Below are 23,719 nucleotides of genomic sequence, written 5' to 3' on the forward strand. Positions count from 1 at the left end.
TGACCTTCTGGCAGTTCCCTCCCTGCGAGAAGTGAGGTTACAGGGAACCAGGCACAGGGCCTTCTCGGTAGTGGCGCCCGCCCTGTGGAACGCCCTCCCATCAGATGTCAAAGCGATAAACATCTACCTGACATTCAGAAGACATCTGAAGTTCAGGGAAGTTTTTAATATGTGATATTTTAGTGTATCTTTCATCTTTGTTGGAAGCCGCCCAGAGTGGCTGGGGTAGAAATAATAAATTATTATTATTATTATTTCTCCCTAGTCCATGTGTTTGGGACGGCAGCTTTGTTTTTAAGAACATCAGAATTTTCTCGGAGAATGGGGAGAGTTGGAGGGCTCCCCAAAGGACATCCAAACCAACCCCCTTTGGTGCGGGAATCACAGCAGTTCACCACGAGACTGATCTGGGGTGGGAAAGGGGACTCTCTTTGTTTTACATGGATTGCTGTTTTTATAAGCTATCTGCCAAGTTATTTAGAAAGAGGATTGAAGAAGACATGTTGCGCATAACACCCCCCCCCCCAAGTGTAAGGACCCCTGACCATTAGGTCCAGTCGTGGCCGACTCTGGGGTTGCGGCGCTCATCTCGCTTTACTGGCCGAGGGAGCCGGCGTACAGCTTCCGGGTCATGTGGCCAGCAGGACTAAGCCGCTTCTGGCGAACCAGAGCAGCGCACGGAAACGCCGTTTACCTTCCCGCCGGAGTGGTACCTATTTATCTACTTGCACTTTGACGTCTTTCGAACTGCTAGGTTGGCAGGAGCAGGGACTGAGCAACGGGAGCTCACCCCGTCATTGCGGGGATTTGAACCGCCGACCTTCTGATCGGCAAGTCCTAGGCTCTGTGGTTTATTGATAGTCCCCTTATTGTGCATCTCCCCCCCCCTTTTTTTTTGCGAGGTGAGAGAAGAGGAAAGACACTCAAGACAGGTCGTATTTTTGTAAAAATTTTAATAAAAAAAATGCAGTTTTAAGGGCAGAGGAGCCTTTTCTGGGGGAAAGAAAAAGTTGGCAGCCTGGAGACTTGTGCTCAGTTCCCCTTTTTCCCCTTTCTCCACGATTTCCTTCTTTAAATCCCCATTTCCTCTTTCATGCCCGTTCCCCTCTGGCCGTGATTTTACCCCATTTTCCCTTCCTTATTCCAACTTTCCAACAGGCACTTTCTAAGACACCTCATGTCCTGGAAAGGCACTGTAAAGTGGGCGTTGAGGACCCTTCTGGCAACGAGCATGCGCTTTGGCGCAACCCTACATCCTCTCGGCCGTTTGCCCTTAGCTAACATGGCGCCTTTTCTAAGCTTCCCGAAGCCTCCACCCTTTGTGGTTTAAGGAGCATGCGCAGTGGCTGCCCTCCCTCTCCCTGTCCCCGCAACCAGACGGCTTCAATCAAGATGGCCGCCCGCTCGGGGCGCATGCGCGTTGTCGCCCCTCTCGAGCTCCTCCTCTCTTGTCTCGCGAGGGGAAGGCGTGGCTTCCGGCCCGCGCGGCGCAGACGCGTTGCGGCGCGGCGAAGCCCCCGGCCTTGCCCTCAGCCAAGATGGCGGCGGCCTGACAGAAGAAGAAAGAGCCGGCGGTTGGCCTCGTCCCTTCTCCCCTCATGCCCCGCCGGGATGCTCCGCTCGAGCGGCTTCCTGCGAGGCGTCGACTGCCCCTTCGGCACCGCCTGCCACAGGCCCTACTGCCACTTCCGGCACCCGCCCGGGCCGCAGCAGGGCCAGGCCAGGCCCACCCCGGCCAGGAGCAGCAGCAGGAGGCCCTCCGCCTCGGCAGCAGGTGACGGCGCTCTGCGCATGCTCAGGGGCCGGGGGGGGAGGGGGAGGGGGGAAGGGAGCCTCGCCCGCCCTCAGGGGGGAGGGGAAGGCACTCTGCGTATGCTCAGGGGGAGGGGGGGAGGGAGGGGGAAGGGAGCCGCGCCTGCCCTTAGGGGGGAAGGGGACGGCACTCTGCGTATGCTCAGGGGCTCCTGCGCTCCCATATATCTATAGGTATATAGATACAGAGCGCTCTGCGCATGCTCAGGGGCCGGGAGGGGGGAGGGGGAAGGGAGCCACGCCTGCCCTCAGGGGGGAGGGGAAGGCGCTCTGCGTATGCTCAAGGGCCGGGGGGAGGGGGGAAGGCACTCTGCGTATGCTCAGGGGCTCCTGTGCTCCCATATATCTATAGGTATATAGATACAGAGCGCTCTGCGTATGCTCAGGCGCCAGTAGGGAGGGGGGAAGGGCCCCATGCCCGCCTTCAGGGGAAAGGCGCTCTGCGTATGCTCAGGGGCCAGTCGAGAGGGAGGGAGTGGGGGAAAGGAGCCACACCTGCCCTCAGGAGGGAGGGCACTCTGCCTATGCTCCTGCGCTCCGATCCATTTGTCTGCCTACCTATCTATTGTTCTCTGCGTATGCTCAGGGGCTCTGGCACTCGTATCTATCTATCTACAGTATAACTAGATACAGCTATATATTATTATCTTTATCTATCAGTCTGTCTTTCTGTGGTGCTCTGTGTAAGCTCAGGGGCTCTTGCCCTCCCATAAATCTATCAAGAAAGAGGGGGGGGGGAGGGAGCCACGCCCACCTACAGGAGAGAGGGGAAGGTGCTCTGCGTATGCTCAGGGGCTCTCGCGCCCCCGTCTATCTATCTATAATGAGGTATATCCATATATCATTACCTTTCTATCTAGTTATCTGTTGTGCTCTGCGTATGCTCAGAGCCTCTAGCACTCATACCTATCTATGTATCTATCTACAGTATAACTAGATATATCTATATATTATTACCTTATCTAAATTGATCAGTCTATCTCTCTGTGGTGCTCTGTGTAAGCTCAGGGGCTCTCGCACTCCCACCTATGTATCTATCTTATCTATAACTAGATACATCTATATATTATTATCTATATCTATCTATCTATCTCATCTATCTATCTATTGTGCTCTGTGTAAGCTCAGGGGCTCTCGCACTCCCATCTATGTATCTATCTTATCTATAACTAGATATATTGATAAATCTATCTTTCTGTCGAGAGGGAGGGAGGCAGGGGGAAATGAAGCGCCACCCACCCTCACAGGAGGGGAAGGCACTCTGCGTATTCTCAGGGACTCTTGTGCTTCTATCTATCTATCACTAGATATATCAATATTTCTCTATCTATCTGTCTATTGTGCTATGCATATGTTCAGGCGTTCTTTTCGCTCCTATTCATCTATGTATCCCATGTTTCTTTTTTAAAAGAAAAAAAACAATGGACTTGGCAAATGAATAAGCTTAACGCTTTCAGATATTGAATCTACCAATCTGAAAAAGCTGGGGGGGGGGTGATATTCGTGTTTTACCTGCACTGGGGGGTCTCTGGAGGCTCGTGGGAAAGTTAAACAACAGGAAACCTAACGCCCTTGAAAACTGAAAGAGGGCAGTGTCTCTTTAAAAGCCATGCGAGTCTGCGAAACTGGGACCTGTGACCAGTTTCCTCCACCCTCTGATATATCTCTGTTGCCACAGGAGTGAGGGCAGTCATGACATCCTCGCGTTAAAATAAGAGTTGAAAACATGAACAAATACCTCCGTTCCTTGCTAACCCACGAGAGCCCAGGTAAAATATATATTTTTTAAAAAAGATTGAATCCTGCTATCCTTGGTGTTCTTTCTTTGGGGTGCCGGGTAAAAAAAGATTGCTATTGCTGGCCGCTCTCTGGAGGTGAGGCACGCTATCTTCCAGGCGAATAGCCTACAATGCGGCTGGTAAATTTTGTATGTAGACTGTGTAACCCTTCACTCTCTGCTACTTACCTGTGAAGCATTCTTGAAATCCTTTGTTTTCATCTAAGCTTTCCTGTGCTTACGCGCTCTCTCTCTCTCTAGTTGTTGTTGTTTAGTCGTTTAGTTGTGCCCGCCTCTTTGTGACCCCCTGGACCAGAGCACGCCAGGCCCTCCTGTCTTCCACTGCCTCCCGCAGTTTGGTCAAACTCATGCTGGCAGCTTTGAGAACACTGTCCCACCATCTCGTCCTCTGTCGTCCCCTTCTCCTTGCGCCCTCCATCTTTCGCAACATCAGTGTCTTTTCCAGGGAGTCTTCTCTTCTCATGAGGTGGCCAAAGTCTTGGAGCCTCAGCTTCAGGATCTGTCCTTCCAGTCAGCACTCAGGGCTGATTTCCTTCCAAATGGAGAGGTTGGATCTTCTTGCAGTCCATGGGACTCTCAAGAGTCTCCTCCAGCACCATAATTCAAAAGCATCCATTCTTCGGCGATCAGCCTTCTTGATGGTCCAGCTCTCACTTCCATACATCACTCCTGGGAAAACCAGAGCTTTAACTATACGGACCTTTGTCGGCAAGGTGATGTCTCTGCTTTTTAAGATGTGTGTATACACACACACACACACACACACACAACCACATGCCCACATTTTCTCCAGCCGCCCCTGGAGTATCCAGCGTTTTGAACCTGGCACTTTTTAAATTTATTTTGTATATGTTGCACGTTTAACTTCCACTGAAGAGGCAGCCTTGAATTACCCAGGTCGCAAAGAAAGGTGGCAGAGGTAATTAGCAAACGGCCTTTGCAGTTATCTGTTTCACCATCTCGCTGGGACGAAGCCGCTGTTCTCCATGTCCTTCATTAGAGAGAAGAGCTTCGTTTTTGTTTTGCTTTTAATTGCCCTTAAATCGGGTGCTGAAATGGCTCGGAGCGTTGTGGGGGGGATTGGCAAATTTTCAAAGATCCGTTTCCCGCGATCATCTCTCCCTGCTAATTATAAGACAAGTTGGGTTAAGCTTTGAACTGCAGGTGTCCAGAAACTCGCCGCCTCATTTCTGTCTTTTCTTTCGAGACAAATTTCACAGGGGTGAAACTCGGTTTTGTATGTAAAGGGGGTGGAGGTCAAAATAGCCTTTCAGTTCCATTTTTCAGTAATGTTTCCTGAGCTGCTGCAACTTATGATGGTCCCTGTCCCCCCCCACTTTGCAATATTCAGCGCTGGCCAACACCTCCCAGTCTGGGACGCGGGTGGTGCTGTGGGTAAAAGCCTCAGTGCCTAGGACTTGCCGATCGAAATGTCGGCGGTTCGAATCCCTGCGGCGGGGTGCGCTCCCGCCGTTCGGTCCCAGCGCCTGCCAACCTAGCAGTTCGAAAGCACCCCCGGGTGCAAGTAGATAAATAGGTACCACTTACTGGCGGGAAGGTAAACGGCGTTTCGTGTGCTGCGCTGGCTCGCCAGATGCAGCTTGTCACGCTGGCCACGTGACCCGGAAGTGTCTGCGGACAGCGCTGACCCCCAGCCTCTTGAGTGAGATGGGCGCACAACCCCAGAGTCTGTCAAGACTGGCCTGTACGGGCAGGGGTACCTTTGCCTTTACCTTTTAACACCTCCCACTCCCCAATATTGCTAGACTGCAAGTCCCACAATTCCTGACCATTGGCCATGTGGGAGTTGGGAGTCCAAGCATCATTTTTTTTTGGGGGGGGGGAATAGAAGTTTTCCCTGTCCCTCATCTCAGGACAGGAGCACCTCTTGTAAACAGAGGCATTCTTACGTCTTCTTAGCTTGTTTCCTGATGGTCAAGAAAGGAGATCAGATGAAACATTAGGAAGAGCTTTCTGGCGGCAAGAGTGGAACGGGCTGCCTCTGCAATTCTGTGAGATCAGAGATGGGGAACCTGTGGCTTTGGGATCGAGTCCGGCAAGCTCTAAAAGGCAGCACAGCAGCGTGGGGAGATCATCTGCGCTACCCTGGCAAAGACACACTCCTTTTCAAAACCTCGAACGCGTTTGACAATTCTGTTAGTTCTCGACGAAGAGCCGTTTCCAGGAATAGGTTGACTCCGCAAGTTTGGCCGGAGTGGCTTGTGGCGGCGGGAGATTTATATCTCTTCGTTTCTGGGGTGGCTTCTGTAAGCGAGCTTCACCGAAAATGGGCTTATCTCTGCTCTTCAGGCGACCGGCTTAAGGAACTTGATTAAAAACAGAGCCGTCTTGGGCAATAGTTCCTTTCCTAGAAGTGTTTGTATTGGGCAATTGTTCTGAAAAGCCTTTCCCCGCCGCTTCCAGTTTGGTTAAGGCAAGGTAGTAGTTTAGTTCCTCCTTTTGGTCCCTTTTTTCAGAGATTATGCCTTCTTAGCCAAGGCAGGGCTGTTATTTCCAACTAGCAACGGTCCCCACAAAATGGGGGGAGTAGCTGTGATGGGCTCGTGTCTGCCCCTAAAACCTTTGAAGCAATCTTATCCCTTTTCTCTAGTGCGGGAGTGTGAGGGCAACCCAGCAGAGCAGATAGGCCTGAGATGGTGAGGACTGGTGTCTCGGCTGCTGATTACTTCATTGCCTTCCACGCAACGTGTCTTAGAGACTCAGTTTACATACAGTCAGTTAAAACACAACAGCCCCTGCCTAAGGTAAAAGTAAAGGGACCCCTGACCATTAGGTCCAGTCGTGGCCGACTCTGGGGTTGCGGCGCTCATCTCACTTTACTGGCCGAGGGAGCCGGCGTACAGCTTCTGGGTCATGTGGCCAGCAGGACTCAGCCGCTTCTGGCGAACCAGAGCAGCGCACGGAAACGCCGTTTACCTTCCTGCCAGAGCAGTACCTATTTATCTACTTGCACTTTGACATGCTTTCGAACTGCTAGGTGGGCAGGAGCAGGGACCGAACAACGGGAGCTCACCCTGTCATTGCGGGGATTCGAACCGCCAACCTTCTGATCACCTACAGGCTTGCAATATTTATTTTTCGTTTTGGTTTTGCCACTGGTAATACCCTGCCAGAACTCTTGCCCTCTCGTCCAACACCATCTGTACTATATTGCTCTGAAAAACCAATAAATAAATGTTAATGTTCTGCTTTTTAAATTAAAAGATACATAATGTGTACTGGCTTGGCAGCAGTTGCTGTCTGGCAGTGTTTGAAATTTGCCAGGCCCCAGGCTCATTTTGGACGCGGGTGGCGCTGTGGGTTAAACCACAGAGCCTAGGACTTGCTGATCAGAAGGTCGAATTAAGTTCTTAACCTGAGGTACCACTGTATCTGAGTTTCTAACACTCTGTCTTGCCAGGCCAGCAGTTGATGCATCGCTGATGCAGCCTGGTGGATTTTACGTTTTCTTTTAAAAATTAGATGGGATTTCTCAGAGAGATGCTAAGTCGTAACGTTTCCCTTTCTCTTTCCCCCCGCAGGGTGCGGCTATGACCCTTACAACCCGGAGCTTCCCAAGCCCGTGTCGCAGAGCCGCAATGGCTCCTTGGAGGAGATGGCCGAGGCTGCGCCCGGCATCCTGGAGCTCGAGTTGGTCAACAAGGCCATCGAAGCCGTCAAGAACGAAGTCGAGCGCGAGCAAAAGAAGTACGAGGAGCTCTTGGGGACGGCGAAGGAGTACGGCTCTTCCGAGCCCCCGTCGCTGGTCTCCAAGGCCTCTGGGTCAGCAGCGCCCAAGTCCTTCGCCGCCTTGGAATATAACCCCGGGGGCTACAGCGCGGGCGGCAGTGCCGACTACAATCCCACCCCCCTTGCGGTGGCCGCTCCTAGCCGCTCCACCAAATACACCTTGGATTCCTCCGACAAGGTGAAAGCCAAGGGCAGCTCGCTGGAGTACGTGCCCACGGTGGTCACCCAGCCCAAGAAGTACAGTTGCACCGTGGCCAAGAACAAATACACCCTCGACAACTCCAAGCCGTCCACGGACTTGGAGTACGACCCTCTTTCGAATTACTCCGCCCGGCTCCTGAGCAAAGCCAAGGAGCAGAGAGGGGCCAAGAGGAAAAGGGAGGCCAACCCAGAGGAGGGGTATTCGCCTTCTCCCAAGAAGCACTGCGACGCAGGGAGCGGCCCCGAGCCGGACGCCAGGTTCTCCGACTCGGAAGAGGAGCGCGAAGCGGCTCCCGTCCTCCCTTCGAAACCGAAAGCGGGTCCCGCAGGCGGGAAGGGGTCCGCGCGGGCCGATTCCCGTTCTCGGCAAATGAAGGAGACGGCGGTGCAGTACGATATGGGGGACATCGAGGGCGGCGTCAAGGGCTCGCCGGAGGAGGGGGAAAGGTTGGCCAAGGTGCCCCCCCAAAGGGACACGAGCGAGGGCAAGGGGGGCCCGAAGGAGAAGGTGAAAAAGAAGGCCGTCGGCGGCCACGCGGCGGACGGCAAGAGGGAGCGTGGCAAGGTTGCGGACAAGGAGAAGGCGGAAGCGAAGGCTCAGCGCAGGAATGGAGAGAGGAGTAAGGAGAAGAGCGGCAAATCCCACGCTGACGGGCGTTCGAAGAAGCAGGAGGAGCCCCCCAAGGCTGCAAAAGCGGGGAGCTCTGGCACGTGCAAGAAGGTCACGCAAGGACCCAGAGCAGAGAAGGTGGACAGCGTGAAGAAACAGGGCAAGCTGAACCCGCCCGGGGGCTTGAGACCCAAGGCCGAGGCTTTGCAGGCTGAACGTAAAGACAAGCAAGGGAAGCGGCCCCCTTCGAAGGGTCCCGCAGAGAGCCCCGGAGCCAAGTGTAAGGCGAAACGGCGGGCTCTGAGCCACGCTGACCTCTTCGGGGATGAGAGCGGGGACGAGGGACAAGCGGGGCACCCTCACCCTGTGGCCTTCCCGGACGTGAGCTCAGATTCGGACCGAGACGACGGCTGCTGCTTCCTTCCGCCCCGGGACAACGGGGTGGCGAAGCGCCCTAAGGCTCCCAAAGCTGCTCCTCCTTCTTCCTCCTCCTCGTCCTCCTCTTCCGACGAGCTCGACTATTCGGTCCTGGAGAGGGACGTGGACTTCGAGTCGGACCCCATGGAGGAGTGCCTTCGGATTTTTAACGAGTCAACCGACGTCAAGACAGAAGACAAAGGCAGGCTGGGGAAGCAGGTAAGAGGTTTGGGGGTAGGTAGGTTGAGAAAGGGAGGTGGGTGGCACTGTGGGTTAAAGCACAGAGCCTAGGACTTGCCGATCAGAAGGTCGGCGGTTTGAATCCCTGTGACGGGGTGAGCACCCTTGCTCAGTCAGTTTAAAAGCACATCAAAGTGGAAGTAGATAAATAGGTACCGCTCCGGCGGGAAGGTAAACGGCGTTTCCGTGTGCTGCTCTGGTTCGCCAGAAGCGGCTTAGTCATGCTGGCCGCATGATCCGGAAACTGTATGCCAGCTCCCTTGGCCAGTAAAGTGAGATGAGCGCCGCAACCCCAGAGTCGGCCACGTCTGGACCTAATGGTCAGGGGTCCCTTTACCTTTACCTTTAGGTTGGGAAGAAAGCCCCTCTGGCTCCGCTCCAACTTAACCCAGGTGAGGCTGCTTTGTGGGGGGGGGGGGTCCGCACTCCTTTAATTCTTTTGAGTTTAGCTATTCCGAGTGAAACGTAAAAACGGGAGGTGTTTCTGTGGCCAATACCCATTTGCTCAGACCCTTTTGTAGAATCGGAATCATATAATTTTTAAGAGTTGGAAGGGGTCACCAGGGTCACCTAGCCGAACCCCACGCAATGCAGGAATCTTTCGGCCAAGGTGGGATTCGAACTCATTACCCTGGGGTTAAGAGTCTCGTGCTGTACTGCCTGAACTACCCACAGCCTTTTCAAGGCTAAGGGCGATTTATCGCAGAAATAGTAGCACTGAGCATCAGGGTGGATTTGACTTAAATCACTAGTCAGTAAGACTTGATTTAAAACGTTTTTTTACAGAGAGACTCATTCTTGCTGGTACCATCTTAATATTTACAACCAGGTGAAGGTTTCAACTGCAACTGCAGGCCAGGAGGTTGTGAGGCGACGGCCATTGTGCCCGGCGGGACTTTCTGAGAAAGCAGCTTCCAGTTTGTCACGCAAGGGCAGGGGTCAACAACCTAAGGTCCGGGGGCCGGATGCGGCCCAATCGCCTTTTCAATCTGGCCCTCGGACGGTCCGGGAACCAGCGTGTTTTTACACGAGTAGAATGTGTCCTTTTATTTAAAACATACCTCTGGGTTATTTATGGGGTATAGGAATTCGTTCAATTTTTTTCCCCAAAATACAGTGGTACCTCAGGTTACATACGCTTCAGGTTACAGACTCCGCTAACCCAGAAATAGTGCTTCAGGTTAAGAACTTTGCTTCAGGATGAGAACAGAAATCGGGCTCCGGCAGCGGGAGGCCCCATTAGCTAAAGTGGTGCTTCAGGTTAAGCACAGTTTCAGGTTAAGTACGGACCTCCGGAACGAATTAAGTACTTAACCCGAGGTACCACTGTATAGTCCGGCCCCCCACGTGGTCTGGGGGCCGGCCCCTGTGCAATTGCTTCTGCGAAGTGACTTCCCTCCCCACAAATCTTCTTTCTTTCGCTTTCGCTTCTGTTACTGTAAGGCGAGGCTCTTTTCCCACTTTCCTTCCCAGTAAAGTATGCAATTGGTGGTGTGGCAGAAAGCCTTCACTCACTTTGGGTAACCCTCTCTCTTTTTATCCCCTGCCTCCCTCCCTCTCTTCCCCCCGCCAGCCGTCGAAAGAGGAAGGGACCGAGGAAAAGCCGGCAGAAGACTGTCTAACCACGCTCTTTCCTGGCCAGAAGCGGAGGATCTCCCACGCGACAAAGCCAGGGAACGTAAGTGGATAGCAGGGGAGATCGAGAGCATCAGAAAACCCTTAGCAGCAGCTGGATCATGCCCAAAGATACCGGGTTTACCGTATTTGCCTGAATATAAACCTCACTCTTCCCACCCCCTTCAAATTCCGACCGCGAAAAGTCGAAGCTTAAATCCGCCGCCTTACGAAAACAGGCTTTTGCGATACGAAATAGACATACATTTGGAATTATACATTTTCAGAGTAGTTTTTACGGTTATATCAAGGATTACTGATTTGGCTATACTGTTAGAAATACAGATCATTATGAAATTGTTGTGAGGTTTTATAAGTTAACTGCTTATATTTGGGCAACTTTTCTGCTGTGCCTTATTGCCAGGAGACAAACGGATCGTTTCCTTAACAACAATTTGAGTAATTCATTTAACTAAGACCGTAACATCGTAGCGTATGTATCCATGTTTGTTAACTGATGTGGTTAAACGATTAAAAACAAAACAAAAAGCTTAGAGGGAGTTTTAGCACACATGAAAAATGGGAAACAAATCCTTATTTCCTTATTGGACTATAATGTATCTATAGAAAGATTTTTCCTCCCAAAGCATTTTATTTTAAAAATCAGATTTTAATTTAAAAAAACCTGATTTAAATAATAAAAAAAATTGATTATTTTTTTAAATCATTGATTTTTCTCCACCCTGTTCTGAATATTCAGATTTGCTGGGGTTCTGAATGTCGTCATCGGGTCTCAGACTCCCGTCTGCCTCAAGGCAGCATAGCCCAATGGTCACGGACAATGAGAGAGTCCAGCAACGTGCAGAAGGCCGTAGGTTCCCTTCCTGAGAGAGGGGAAAACCACTTCTTAGATCGGGGTGGGCAGCAAACCTTTGGCCCTCCAGATGTCTTTGGACTCCAAGTCCCATCAGCCCCCAGTGGCCACGGATGCTGGGATTTGTGGTCCAACAACATCTGTCCTCTCCTCCCTCCCCGGTTTCTTTTTATTGGAATTTTCCGCTCCGGAGGGGAAAGGCAGTAGGGCTTTGTTTTTCACCCCATGAAACGAAACCAGAGAGCTCTTAATGGCTCGATGTTTGCGTGGTGTGTGCTGACCCCTTTTTCTCCCCGGCCTTGCAGCGAAAGCTTTGTTTTGACAAGTAAGGTCTGTGGTCAGCACAAATAACGTCTTGTGCTTTTCGCCCACCAGTCCATTAGTCGTCGTCCCCCCCCCCCCCCCAGATCTAACAGAGAGATAAGGGACATGGGTGAAATGAGTTGGAAATGGCGAAGCTCAAACATTTCGCTGTTCCTTAGCACCGCTGTACCCGGACTACCTCGCAGTGGGTTTGAGGCAGGCCGTGGGGAGAGAACAAAGGCGGCCTTGCTGCATACTGGGTGTAGCAATGACAAACCTAGACAGCATCTTAAAAAGCAGAGGCATCACCTTGCCGACAAAGGTCTGTATAGTTCAGGGGTCTGCAACCCGCGGCTCCGGAGCCGCATGTGGCTCTTTTACACCTTTGCCGCGGCTCCGGGGCGGATACTAGCGAGGGGAGGAGGCGCATTGTGCGCCCCGACACTCCCCACTGTGGTGGGCGCTGTACTGGCTGTGACGTCGCATGGGGGATGGTGCGTGTGTTAGTCACGCACCGTCCCGACGTCACCTTCCCGCCCGCCCGCTACATTGTAAGGGGCATGTACGCTGGTCACTGCATTGAAAGGGGGCATGTACGCTGGTCACTGTTTTGAAGGGGAGTGAAGAACACACACACAAAAAAAGGTAACTTGTTAATTTAACGTTTATTTCTATGAGGAGGAGTAATTCAAACAAAGAAATAATAAAAAAAGTGACCAAAAAGTTATTTTTATAATGACGAGTTTTGCGGCTCCCAGTTTTTTTTTCTTCGGAAACGGGTCCAAGTGACTCTTTTTGTCTTAAAGGTTGCAGACCCCTGGTGTAGCCCATGTGGCGTTTGCCGGATCACATCCCACTACAAGCTTTTTCAGCTGTGGGCCAGTCCACTGTTCCTCATACCATGTGGTGGGCCGGACTATTTTTTTTTTGGGGGGGGGGAATGAACGATTTCCTATGCCCCACAAATAACCCAGAGATGCATTTTAAATAAAAGCACACATTCTACTCATGCAAAAACACCAGGCAGGCCCCACAAATAACCCAGAGGTGCATTTAAAATACAGTGGCACCTCTGGTTACATACTTAATTCGTTCCGGAGGTCCGTTCTTAACCTGAAACTGTTCTTAACCTGAAGCACCACTTTAGCTAATGGGGCCTCCCGCTGCTGCTGCGCCGCTGGAGCACAATTTCTGTTCTCATCCTGAAGCAAAGTTAAGTGGGTGGGGCTGACCTTCCTGCCCCTTCCTTTATAATTGGCTCAAACTCTGGCCTCGGTTTGCTGCCCCCTGTCTTGTCGGTGCTAACTAAACTCCTCGCTTCCCCCTTCCTCTCCGCGCAGGCCGAGACCCCGACCAAGCCCGTCTTCCGCCCGTACCGGCCCCCGACGGCCCAAGAGGTGTGCTACCAGCGGATCCAGCTGGCCCAGAAGCAGGCGGCCCAGCTGGCCCGGCAGCTGCCCCCCGCGCGGCCGTCTCCAGCACCCCCGAGAGCCTCCGTGGCGATGCACAAAGGGGAGAAGAAGAGGATCGCTCACGTGCCCAACCCAGCTCTTCCTGCAGTGTCCAAGTGCGGTAAGCTTCTCTGCTACAAGGGGTGGGGATCTTCCTTTCTGAGTGACAGACCTATTTCAACATCTGGTAGAGCATGGGGTTATGTTTTTTGTTTGTGTAATGGTCACGCGTGTTTTGGGAGGACGCCCCCATCTTAAGATTCGAAGTGATGGCGACTGTTCTGTGTTTCCTTAAGAAAATGCGGAGTGCCCTTCAGGGTTAAAGAAAGAGAAGAATGCTGCAAAAAGTATAAAGATAGAGGTAATCTACATTAAGGTAAAGGGACCCCTGACCATTATAATAATAATAATATAATAATAATTTATTATTTGTACTCCGCCCATCTGGCTGGGTTTCCCCAGCCACTCTGGGCGGCTTCCATAGAAACCAAAAATACAATACATTAGGTCCAGTCATGGCCGACTCTGGGGCTGCGGCGCTCATCTCGCTTTACTGGCCGAGGGAGCCGGCGTACAGCTTCCGGGTCATGTGGCCAGCAGGACTAAGCCGCTTCTGGCGAACCAGAGCAGCGCACGGAAACGCCGCTTACCTTTGCTGTGGGTTAAACCACAGAGCCTAGGACTTGCCGATCAGAAGGTTGGTGGTTCGAATCCCTGCGACAGGGTGAGCTCCCGTTGCTTGGTCCCTGCTCCTGCCAACAAATCTACATTAGACAACAATTTAGAAAGAGTACAAATTTCGAGGTCTTAGAACAAAGGAAGGAAGTCAATATGTGTATACGTACGCAACAATTAGAATGATGATATGGTTTTATTTGTAGATGTGCATTTTTGTTTTTTGTTTTGTTTTCCCCACTCATGTTTTGTTTTGCTTGTTTGTACTGTTTTATTTTGGATTCAGTGTTTGCAATTTTTGTTGTAATTTTGCCTGTGGGTTAAACCACAGAGCCTAGGACTTGCCGATCAGAAGGTCGGCGGTTCGAATCCCCGTGACGGGGTGAGCTCCCGTTGCTCGGTCCCTGCTCCTGCCAACCTAGCAGTTCGAAAGCACGTCCAAGTGCAAGTAGATAAATATGTACCACTCCGGCGGGAAGGTAAACGGCGTTTCCGTGAGCTGCTCTGGTTTGCCAGAAGCGGCTTAGTCCTGCTGGCCACATGACCCGGAAGCTGGACGCCGGCTCCCTCGGCCAAGAAAGCGAGATGAGCGTCGCAACCCCAGAGTTGGCCACGACTGGACCTAATGGTCAGGGGTCCCTTTACCTTTTACCTAACACATGTTTTGGGAGGACACCCCCACCTTAAGATTCAAAGTGATTGCAACTGTTCCGTGTTTCCTTAAGATAATGCGGAGTGCCCTGATGGGATCTGCAGGGATCCCCTCTAGCTCCACTCAGCGCATCTCAGCCCTGATCTCTCCCAATTGCTCACCCAATAATCGTCCCACTGATGCCAGCAATCAGTGGGGTTTTCCGCAGTCCCTTTGCCGCGTTGGATTCTCTTCGTCTTCCCCCTTATCTTGCGCCAGTTTAAGTAAACATTCCATTCCATTCCCACGCTGTTTGCAGTTTCACTTTTACAGCCGACGCCACACGGACAGGACAGAGAGGTAAGAGTAATATAAAACGATTATTATTATTATTTTTAAAAAAAGCAGGAGCGACCTCATCCGTGGTGTGAACTTTCGTTAATTACAGAGAAACAGGATAAGCTTTTCTTTTCTTTTGCTTTGTTTTCCCCTGCCTGTTAAAATTAACGCCTCTTTATGCCAGCAGCCAATTTGCGTTGCAGGTGAGAATTACCGTATTTTTTGCTCTATAAGACTCACTTTTCCCCTCCTAAAAAGTAAGGGAAAATGTGTGTGCGTCTTATGGAGCGAATGCAGGCTGCGCAGCTATCCCAGAAGCCAGAACAGCAAGAGGGATTGCTGCTTTCGCTGCGCACCGATCCCTCTTGCTGTTCTGGCTTCTGAGATTCAGAATATTTTTTTTCTTGTTTTCCTCCTCCAAAAACTAGGTGCGTCTTGTGGTCTGGTGCATCTTATAGAGCGAAAAATACGGTAATCTGCAGGGATATCGCTTCAGTTGTAATTAGTTCCAGTCTCAAAAAAGAGTTAAAAGGAGGGAGGTTTTGCTGACCTGATGCCCTAAAGGGGCGAACCTTGAGGGTTATTATGCAGTGTCTGGCCGCGATGGCGGTCACTCTCAGTACGAGAGAGTCCTCCCTATCCGAAAACAGCTTCTGCCTCCGGTGTGACGAACGGCTCCTTCAGAGCATAGGAGGCGAATCCCATTTAATCTCCCTGTCTGCACAGGGAGAGAGTATGTCACCAGGATCTTCGCCCTGGGTATCATAAATCGCTGCGTAGTTATCTCTCTCGGCATGGCAGCCGATAACTAGTCAGGCGCCTCTACTCCCCGAAGGAGACATTATGGAAGTTTCCAAAATTGCGGGGGTGGGGGTGGGGGGTGCATAGAGAAAAGTTTTGTGTTCCTCTCTCGTTTTATTATTATTATTTGATTTTTAAAAGTATAATCATAAAACAACAAAAAATTCAACTATCGAGATTGCTCTGAATCTCCTGACTTCCGCACATCTCCCTTCCCTGGGTCCTAACGATAATATTTACAACTTCATATCAACACTTACCCAAATTTTTATCCTTCCAAATTATCCACGCTTTCCATTACTTTACAAGTGTGGTTAAAATCCTGCCCATGTTTTAACCCAGGGGTAGGCAACCTAAGGCCTGTGGGCCGGATCCAGCCCAATCGCCTTCTCAGTCCGGCCCGCGGACGGTCTGGGAATCAGCGTGTTTTGACATGAGTAGAATGTGTGCTTTTATTTAAAATGCATCTCTGGGTTATTTGTGGGGCGTAGGAATTTGTTCATTTCCCACCCCAAAAAAATATAGTCCGGCCCACAACATGGTCTGAAGGACGGTGGACTGGCCCATGGCTACCGATGGATTGATTGTGTGACTGCAGTATACTGTTTATTGCTTCCATTTTATAGATCAGTGGTCTGATTAGATAGTAAAATTCATGTTAAATTGCTGTTTTAGGGGTTGTTTTTTAAAGTCTGGAACGGATTAATCCGTTTTGCATTACTTTCTGCCGGAAAGCGCGCCTTGGTTTTGGAATGCTTTGGTTTTTGAATGGAATTTGCGGAACGGATTAAGTTTGAGAACCAAGGTACCACTGTATGGGTTTAGCTCTGGATGTTGCCCTGTTAGGTTTATCGTGTTTTCTGCTTGTTTGTCCCCCAGCCCTAGGAGGCCTCAAGAAAACCGCTCTGCCTGGGAGCACGGCGTCTTCCAACGGCGCCGAAGCCCTGTCCCTGAAAGCCCGCACACTCGCCGGGATGGCGTCCAAGACGACCAACACAAACGTCCCCAAAAGGATAGCCCACGCTCCCACACTGCAGGTACAGATTCTCTCCACTGCCTGCCTCCCCAGAATTGCTTCACAAGGGAGCACGCAAAACACGGAGGGCAGACTGTTTTCTGTGTCTTGCCCAGGCTTCTGTCAGAGATGGGTTGTGAAATGCGCTGGGCTGCATAGAATTGTAGATCAGCAGCGTTGGAAGTAGTGAGGTGAGAACAGGGCTTTCAACATTGAGCACCACACTTTGAATTGTGCTCGGAAACGTACTGCGAGCCAGTGGAGATCCTTTAGGACCAGTGTTATGTGGTCTCGGCAGCCGCTCCCAGTCCCCAGTCTAGCTGCCGCATTCTGGATTAGTTGCAGTTTCTGGGTCACCTTCAAAGGCAGCCCCACGGAGAGCGCATGGCAGTAGTCCAAGCGGGAGATAACCAGAGCATGCACCACTCTGGAGAGACAGTCTGCGGGCAGGGAGGGTCTCATCCTGCGTACCACGTGGAGCTGGTAGACAGCCGCCCTGGACGCAGAATGGACCTGCGCCTCCATGGACTCCCAGGCTGTGCAGCCTCTGCCTGGCTCCCTGCACAACCTCTCTTCTCGCAGTGAGGGAACCGCCAGAAGGCCCTCAGGAGATGGACCCAGGTGTCCAGGCTGGACGATGGGGGTGGAGACGCTCCTTCAGGTCTACTGGGCCATTTAGGGCTTTCAAGGTCAGCACCAACACTTTGAATTGTGCTCGGAAACGTCCTGGGAGCCAATGTAGGTCTTTCAGGACCAGTGTTATATGGTTTTGGCGGCCGCTCCCAGTCCCCAGTCTAGGTGCCGCATTCTGGATTAGTTGCAGTTTCCAGGTCACCTTCAAAGGTAGTCCCACGTAGAGCGCATGGCAGTAGTCCAAGCGGGAGATAACCAGAGCATGCACCACTCTGGCCAGACAGTCTGCGGGCAGGGAGGGTCTCAGATGAAGCTGGGAGACAGCTGCCCTGGACACAGATTGGACCTGCACCTGCATGGACAGCCAGGAGTCCAAAATGACTCCCAGGCTGTGCGACCTCTGCCTGGCTCCTTGCACAACCTCTCTTCTTGCTGCGAGGGAACCGCCAGAAGTCCCTCGGAGACGGACCCCGGTGTCCGAGCTGAACGATGAGGCTGGAGATGCTCCTTAGGTCAGGAGAGGGACTGTCTGGCAGCGCTTTCTTAGATTGCCAAACCACAGTCCCCATCCTCACCTCACCGTTGGCCAGGCTGGAGCCTAGAAGGCAGCTGTTTTTTCAAACCCTGTTGGAAATCACTTTAGCCCTTGTGCGGCAAAGTCCAGTATCTCAACCGTGCCTGTGTGCCTTAATAATAATAATAATTTATTATTTATACCCTGCCCATCTGGCTGGGTATCCCCGGCCACTCTATTTGTTTAATAACCTATTAAACATTAAAAGCTTCCCTAAAGAGGGCTGCCTTCAGATATCTTCTAAATTGTTGGTAGTTATTTTTCTCTTTGACATCTGGTGGGAGGGCTTTCCACAGGGCGGGCGCCACCACCGAGAAGGCCCTCTGCCTGGTTCCCTGCAGCCTCACATATCGCAGGGAGGGAACCGCCAGAAGGTCCTGGACCTCAGTGTCCGGGGAGCCTTCAGCTCCCCTTCATTCCGCATGCATTTGTTCAGTACATTCGTAGGCCACGGATCTCCTCCCCCCCCCCTTTCATCTTCACAACATACCTGCGAGGTAGGCTGGGCCCAAGATGGCAGGAGGATCTGTACCCTGGTCTCCCAGTCTCGCGGGCCAGTTGCACATGCCGTAGCCCCACAGATCCCAGTAGCCTGTCAGGAAAAGGGGCGGGCGATGCGTCGGCCGAATTCCTCAGGCGAATCTCTCCTCCTCCCCCAGAGTGCTACTTTGAAAAGACCAGTGATCCCCACGGAATTCGGGGCAAAGGTTCCCACCAACATCCGGCAGAGATACCTCAACCTCTTCATCGACGAGTGCCTGAAGTCGTGCAGCTCGCAGCAGGAAGCGTTCGACAAGGTTCGTACCTTTGAGGAATAGTAATAATAATTTATTATTTATACCCCGCCCATCTGGCTGGGCTTCCCCAGCCACTCTGGGCGGCTTCCAACTGGGTGTGTGTTTGAGCAAGCCACCTGCAGAAACGAACCCCGTTTTGCAGAGGGCAGTATTTATTCGGTGTGGTGTAGTGGTTAAGAGCGGTGGACTCGTAATCTGGGGAACCGGGTTCGCTTCCCCGCTCCTCCACATGCAGCTGCTGGGTGACCTTGGGCCAGTCACACTTCTCTGAAGTCTCTCAGCCCCACTCACCTCACAGAGTGTTTGTTGTGGGGGAGGAAGGGAGAGGAGAATGTTAGCCGCTTTGAGACTCCTTCGGGTAGTGATAAAGCGGGATATCAAATCCAAACTCTTCTTCTTCTTATTATTCATTCGTTTCTCTGGCCAACGATGTGCCGTCCACAGGCCCTGGCAGAGGAGAAGGTGGTCTACGACCGCAGCACCAGCCGCAACATCTACCTGAACGTGGCGGTGAATACCCTGAAGAAGCTGCGCAGCGCCCTTCCCAGCCCCGCGCACGATGCTCGCAGTGCGTATCTTTCCTTGCTTGCTTCTTTTGTAAGATTATTATTATTAAGGTAAAGGGACCCCTGACCATTAGGTCCAGTCGTGACCGACTCTGGGGTTGCGGCGCTCCTCACACTTTATTGGCCGAGGGAGCCGGCGTACAGCTTCCGGGTCATGTGGCCAGCAGGACTGAGCCGCTTCTGGTGAACCAGAGCAGCGCACGGAAACGCCGTTTACCTTCCCGCCAGAGCGGTACCTATTTATCTCCTTGCACTTTGAGGTGCTTTCGAACTGCTAGGTTGGCAGGAGGTGGGACTGAGCAACAGGAGCTCACCCCGACGCGGGGATTTGAACCTTCTGATCAGCAAGTCCTAGGCCCTGTGGTTTAACCCACAGTGCCACCCACGTCCCTTTTTATTATTAGTAGTATTTATTTGTTTATACATACATACATGCTCCACCTATCTGGCTGGCTTTCCGCAGCCACTCTGGGCGGCTCCCAACAAAATACTAAAATACAATAATTCATCAAATGTTAGAAGCTTCCCTAAACAGGGCTGCCTTCAGACGTCTTCTAAAAGACAGATAGCTGTTTATTTCCTTGACATCTGACGGGAGGGCGTTCCACAGGGCAGGTGCCACCACCGAGAAGGCCCTCTGCCTGGTTCCCTGTAACCTCACTTCTTGCAGGGAGGGAACCGCCAGAAGGCCCTGGGAGCTGGACCTCAGTGTCCGGGCCATTGAGAAACAACAGACCTAACTTAGCCCTGATCATTCATCTCAGTGGGCCTGCTCTGAGCTACGGTCTGCTAACTGAATCCGATCCACGGGTGGTTGTGCAGAAATTTGCGGACTCGAGCGTCCCAGGCTGGAGCCTGCTTTCAGAAACGCTCGCTAACGTGCCCATTTCGTACCCGGCTCCTTCCCTCCTTCCCAGGGTTTGGCAACCGGAAGCTGGTGTCTCATGAGGCCATGCTGGGAGGCAAACTGGCTGCCAAGACCAGCTTCACCTTGAACCGCTCTGCGGCCGCTCAGTTGCGGGCGGAGGACCTGAAAGGTAGGCTCCTCTTTGTGTCTTCTATGTGTGTATGTCTGTGTCTATGACCCTTTCCTTTCTGCCTTATGAGGTCCTCGGGGCCGTTTAATCCCTAAATCCAGAGCGAGGTAAAAAGCTAAAGGGACCGCTGAACATTAGGTCCAGTTGCAAACGACTCTGGGGTTGCAGCGCTCATCTCGCTTTACTGGCCGAGGGAGCCGGCGTACAGCTTCCGAATCATGTGGCCAGCAGGACTAAGCCGCTTCTGGCGAACCAGAGCAGCGCACGGAAACACTGTTTACCTTCCCGCCGGAGCGGTACCTATTGATCTACTTGTGCTGGTGTGCTTTCGAACTGCTAGGTTGGCAGGAGCAGGGACTGAGCAACGGGAGCTCACCCCGTCGCAGGGATTCGAACTGCCGACCTTCTGATCGGCAAGTCCTAGGCTCTGTGGTTTAACCCACAGTTCCACCCACGTCCCTAAAGGTAAAGGTACCCCCTGTCCATTAGGTCCAGTCGTGGCCGACTCTGGGGTTGCGGCGCTCATCTCTCTTTATTGGCCGAGGGAGCCGGCGTTCAGCTTCCGGGTCATGTGGCCAGCAGGACTAAGCCGCTTCTGGCGAACCAGAGCAGCGCACGGAAACACCATTTACCTTCCCGCCAGAGCCGTACCTATTTATCTACTTGCACTTGGACGTGCTTTTGAACTGCTAGGTTGGCAGGAGCAGGGACCGAGCAGAACACCGCAAAACCTTTGCGGTCCCTCTGAAACCACGATAGCAGGGGCTAACGTCTCGGCTCAGCCGGTTTTATTTGAGCAAGCCAATCTCTTTGCCACCCTCAGGGGCCTCCCTCTACCGCCGGCTCAAGGCGTACGTGTTGACAGAGGAGGACCTGAAGGAGCACGGGTACCCTCTGCCGTGCCCCGAGACGTCGGGCCGCGCTGTTGTCTTCAACGCCGAGGAGAAGAAATCGACCGACGGTAAGCTCCGCAGGGAGAGGGGCGAGACCCGTGAGGGCTTCTGGCTCGGCGATCCTCATATAGTGTCGATCCGTTGCATTTGTAACCCCTCCTGTCTCGTTTTCCTCCTCCCCGCTTTATCGCCAGCGACAACCCTGGGAGGTCGGTTGGGCTGAGAGGCAGGTTCACCCACTGAGCGGGGATTTGAACCCCATGAAAACAGGATTTTTTCCCCCTTTGCAAAAGAAGCTGCACAACTTTGAGCTGATCCTCAAAAAAACGGGGGCTTTTCCCCTTTGCAAAGGAAGCTGCACAACTTTGAGCTGACCCTCAAAAAAACTGGGGCTTTCCCCCTTTGCAAAGGAAGCTGCACAACTTTGAGCTGATCCTCAAAAAAACTGGGGCTTTCCCACTTTGCAAAGGAAGCTGCACAACTTTGAGCTGATCCTCAAAAAAAAGGGCTTTTCCCCTTTGGAAAAGAAACTGCACAACTGTGAGCTGATTTCCCCCAGAAAACAGGGCTTTCCCCCTTTCCTCCTCTAAAAACTAGGTGCCTCTTATGTTCAGGTGTGTCTTATGGAGCGAAAAACACGGCAATTCATTGAATCTCTTTCTCTTTCTTTCTCCCTCCCTCCCTTCCCCTCCCTCCCCCCAAATTTCAAGGCTCCTGCAGGGTTTGCTGCCGCTGCGGCACCGAGTACATGGTGACTCCGTCTGGGAACTGCGTCCGCAAGGAGGAATGCGTCCACCACTGGGGGAAGTTGCGCAAGCAGAGAGGTAGAGCGTTGCATTTGCGATCCTTTCCTCCTGCAACTCATCCTTCCTCCGCAGGAGCTCAAAAGAAGTGGGTGTTTGCGGCGGTTTGCATCCGTCTTCGCGGCAACCTGTGAGAATTGCGCAGAGCTGCTTCTTCTCGTGTCTTGGGAGTGGGGGGCCTGAGGGTCATCCAGCCCACCAACCCCCAACCCCCGCAATGCAGGAATCTCAAAGCATCCACGACTGAGCCAACCTCCGCTTATAAACCTCCGAGGAAGGAGAGTCCACAACCTCCCGTATTTCGTAGAATTTCTACACCGCTTGGTTGTAAAAGCCGTTCCACCCCCCCTAAAAAACAACAACCCTCAAAGGGGTTTCCGAAGAGAATAGAACAGGCATAGGCAAACTTGGCCCTCCAGTTGTTTTGGGGACTACAGCTCCCATCATCCCTAGCTAACAGGACCAGTGGTCAGGGATGATGGGAATTGTAGTCTCAAAATATCTGGAGTTTGCCTATGCCTGGAATAGAATAATAGAAGTTATTGGTCAAAAACAAAAAGGCTGTTTTGAACATTCAGTGAAACGAAATGAAATCAGCAACAGGTTAAAGGAGACATTGACATTCTGCGTTTCTGGGCAGGCTTGCCTGAACGAAAATGTTTTTCGCAGGCATTGAAAAGAATTCAGCGAACTGTTTCCGCCTTGTTCAACAGGCAGTCAGGCAGAGGTCCTGGGTCCTGGGTTTGGATCCCTCCATGGCCCTGAAACTTGCCAAGTCGCATTCTCTGAGGGTGACCTACCTGGTAGGACTGTTGTACAAGGCTGAAAACGGTTTGGCGTGGGGAAGGAATACATGGGTTTTGAGTGTTTTGAGACACTGAGGGGATGGAACAAATATTTGTTGTTGTTTAGTCGTTTAGTCGTGTCCGCCTCTTCGTGACCCCCTGGACCAGAGCACGCCAGGCCCTCCTGTCTTCCACTGCCTCCTGCAGTTTGGTCAAACTCATGCTGGTAGCTTCGAGGACACTGTCCCACCATCTCGTCCTCCGTCGTCCCCTTCTCCTTGCGCCCTCCATCTTTCCCAACATTAGGGTCTTTTCCAGGGAGTCTTCTCTTCTCATGCGGTGGCCAAAGTCTTGGAGCCTCAGCTTCAGGATCTGTCCTTCCAGTGAGCACTCAGGGCTGATTTCCTTCAGAATGGAGAGGTTGGATCTTCTTGCAGTCCATGGGACTCTCCAGAGTCTCCTCCAGCACCATAATGTACCGGAGCAATTCAATTCCCCGACCTAGTCGTTATGCAGCTTCGGCAAAGAGCCACTCTCTGAGCTTTGCTGTTTCCTCTTCCCTCCCCGGTGCCTTCCCCTTATTTATCTCATCACTTTGGTTGTAAACAATCACCATCGTTATTATTAATTTAAAACCTTGAGTGCTTGAGAGAAAAGCAGGGTGTAAATATTGCAAATAAGGACAGCCTCTGCGTAGCGTTCAGCTGGTACCTTCTGGGAAATGCCCTGCTGCTGATTCCTAAGCCACAGTGTCCTCCTTACTCAACCTTTTCCCTCCCTTTCAGTTCCTGGTGGCTGGGAAACCCATTACAACTGCTGTTCGGGAGCTGTGGGCTCCCCCGGGTGCCAAGTCGCAAAAGTAAGTACTTTCAAATTTCCTTGGTTTCCTTTTATCTCGCCCGTCCTCCGTCACGGAGCTCCAGCTGGCAGAAACATGGTCGTTAGATTTGGCTCAGGTCGTAGTTCACTGGTAAAGCTCCTGCCTTGCAGGCAGAAAGTCCCAGGCTCAGTCCTGCCCCCCTCCCAATCCCCAGGTAGGACTGGGAATGCTTGAAACCTTGGGGAGCCCTGGCGGTCCCTGGGAACGTCAGCTAGACCAG

At 52.2% G+C, this 23,719-nt stretch overlaps 1 protein-coding gene across 2 annotated transcripts in view; it reads left to right on the forward strand.

Annotated features, from left to right (window-relative positions):
* Positions 1 to 1,377: 1,377 nt before the first annotated feature.
* Positions 1,378 to 23,719, forward strand: part of REXO1 (RNA exonuclease 1 homolog) — a 30,836-nt gene continuing 8,494 nt past the window's right edge. The window contains exons 1-11 of one of the 2 annotated variants that reach the window (XM_028713457.2): positions 1,378 to 1,774; positions 7,153 to 8,807; positions 10,402 to 10,506; positions 12,960 to 13,191; positions 16,396 to 16,553; positions 18,398 to 18,535; positions 18,980 to 19,103; positions 20,019 to 20,138; positions 20,962 to 21,099; positions 21,742 to 21,855; positions 23,405 to 23,478. In XM_028713457.2, the coding sequence (XP_028569290.2) occupies positions 1,393 to 1,774; positions 7,153 to 8,807; positions 10,402 to 10,506; positions 12,960 to 13,191; positions 16,396 to 16,553; positions 18,398 to 18,535; positions 18,980 to 19,103; positions 20,019 to 20,138; positions 20,962 to 21,099; positions 21,742 to 21,855; positions 23,405 to 23,478 (3,240 nt within the window). In that variant the 5' untranslated portion in view covers positions 1,378 to 1,392. Of the gene's footprint in view, positions 1,775 to 3,490; positions 3,582 to 7,152; positions 8,808 to 10,401; positions 10,507 to 12,959; positions 13,192 to 16,395; positions 16,554 to 18,397; positions 18,536 to 18,979; positions 19,104 to 20,018; positions 20,139 to 20,961; positions 21,100 to 21,741; positions 21,856 to 23,404; positions 23,479 to 23,719 lie in introns of those variants that run through there. The other variant, XM_028713458.2, reaches the window with a different exon arrangement.

This window comes from Podarcis muralis, chromosome 18 (assembly GCF_964188315.1).
Source record: "Podarcis muralis chromosome 18, rPodMur119.hap1.1, whole genome shotgun sequence".
Taxonomy (NCBI): Eukaryota; Metazoa; Chordata; class Lepidosauria; order Squamata; family Lacertidae; genus Podarcis; species Podarcis muralis.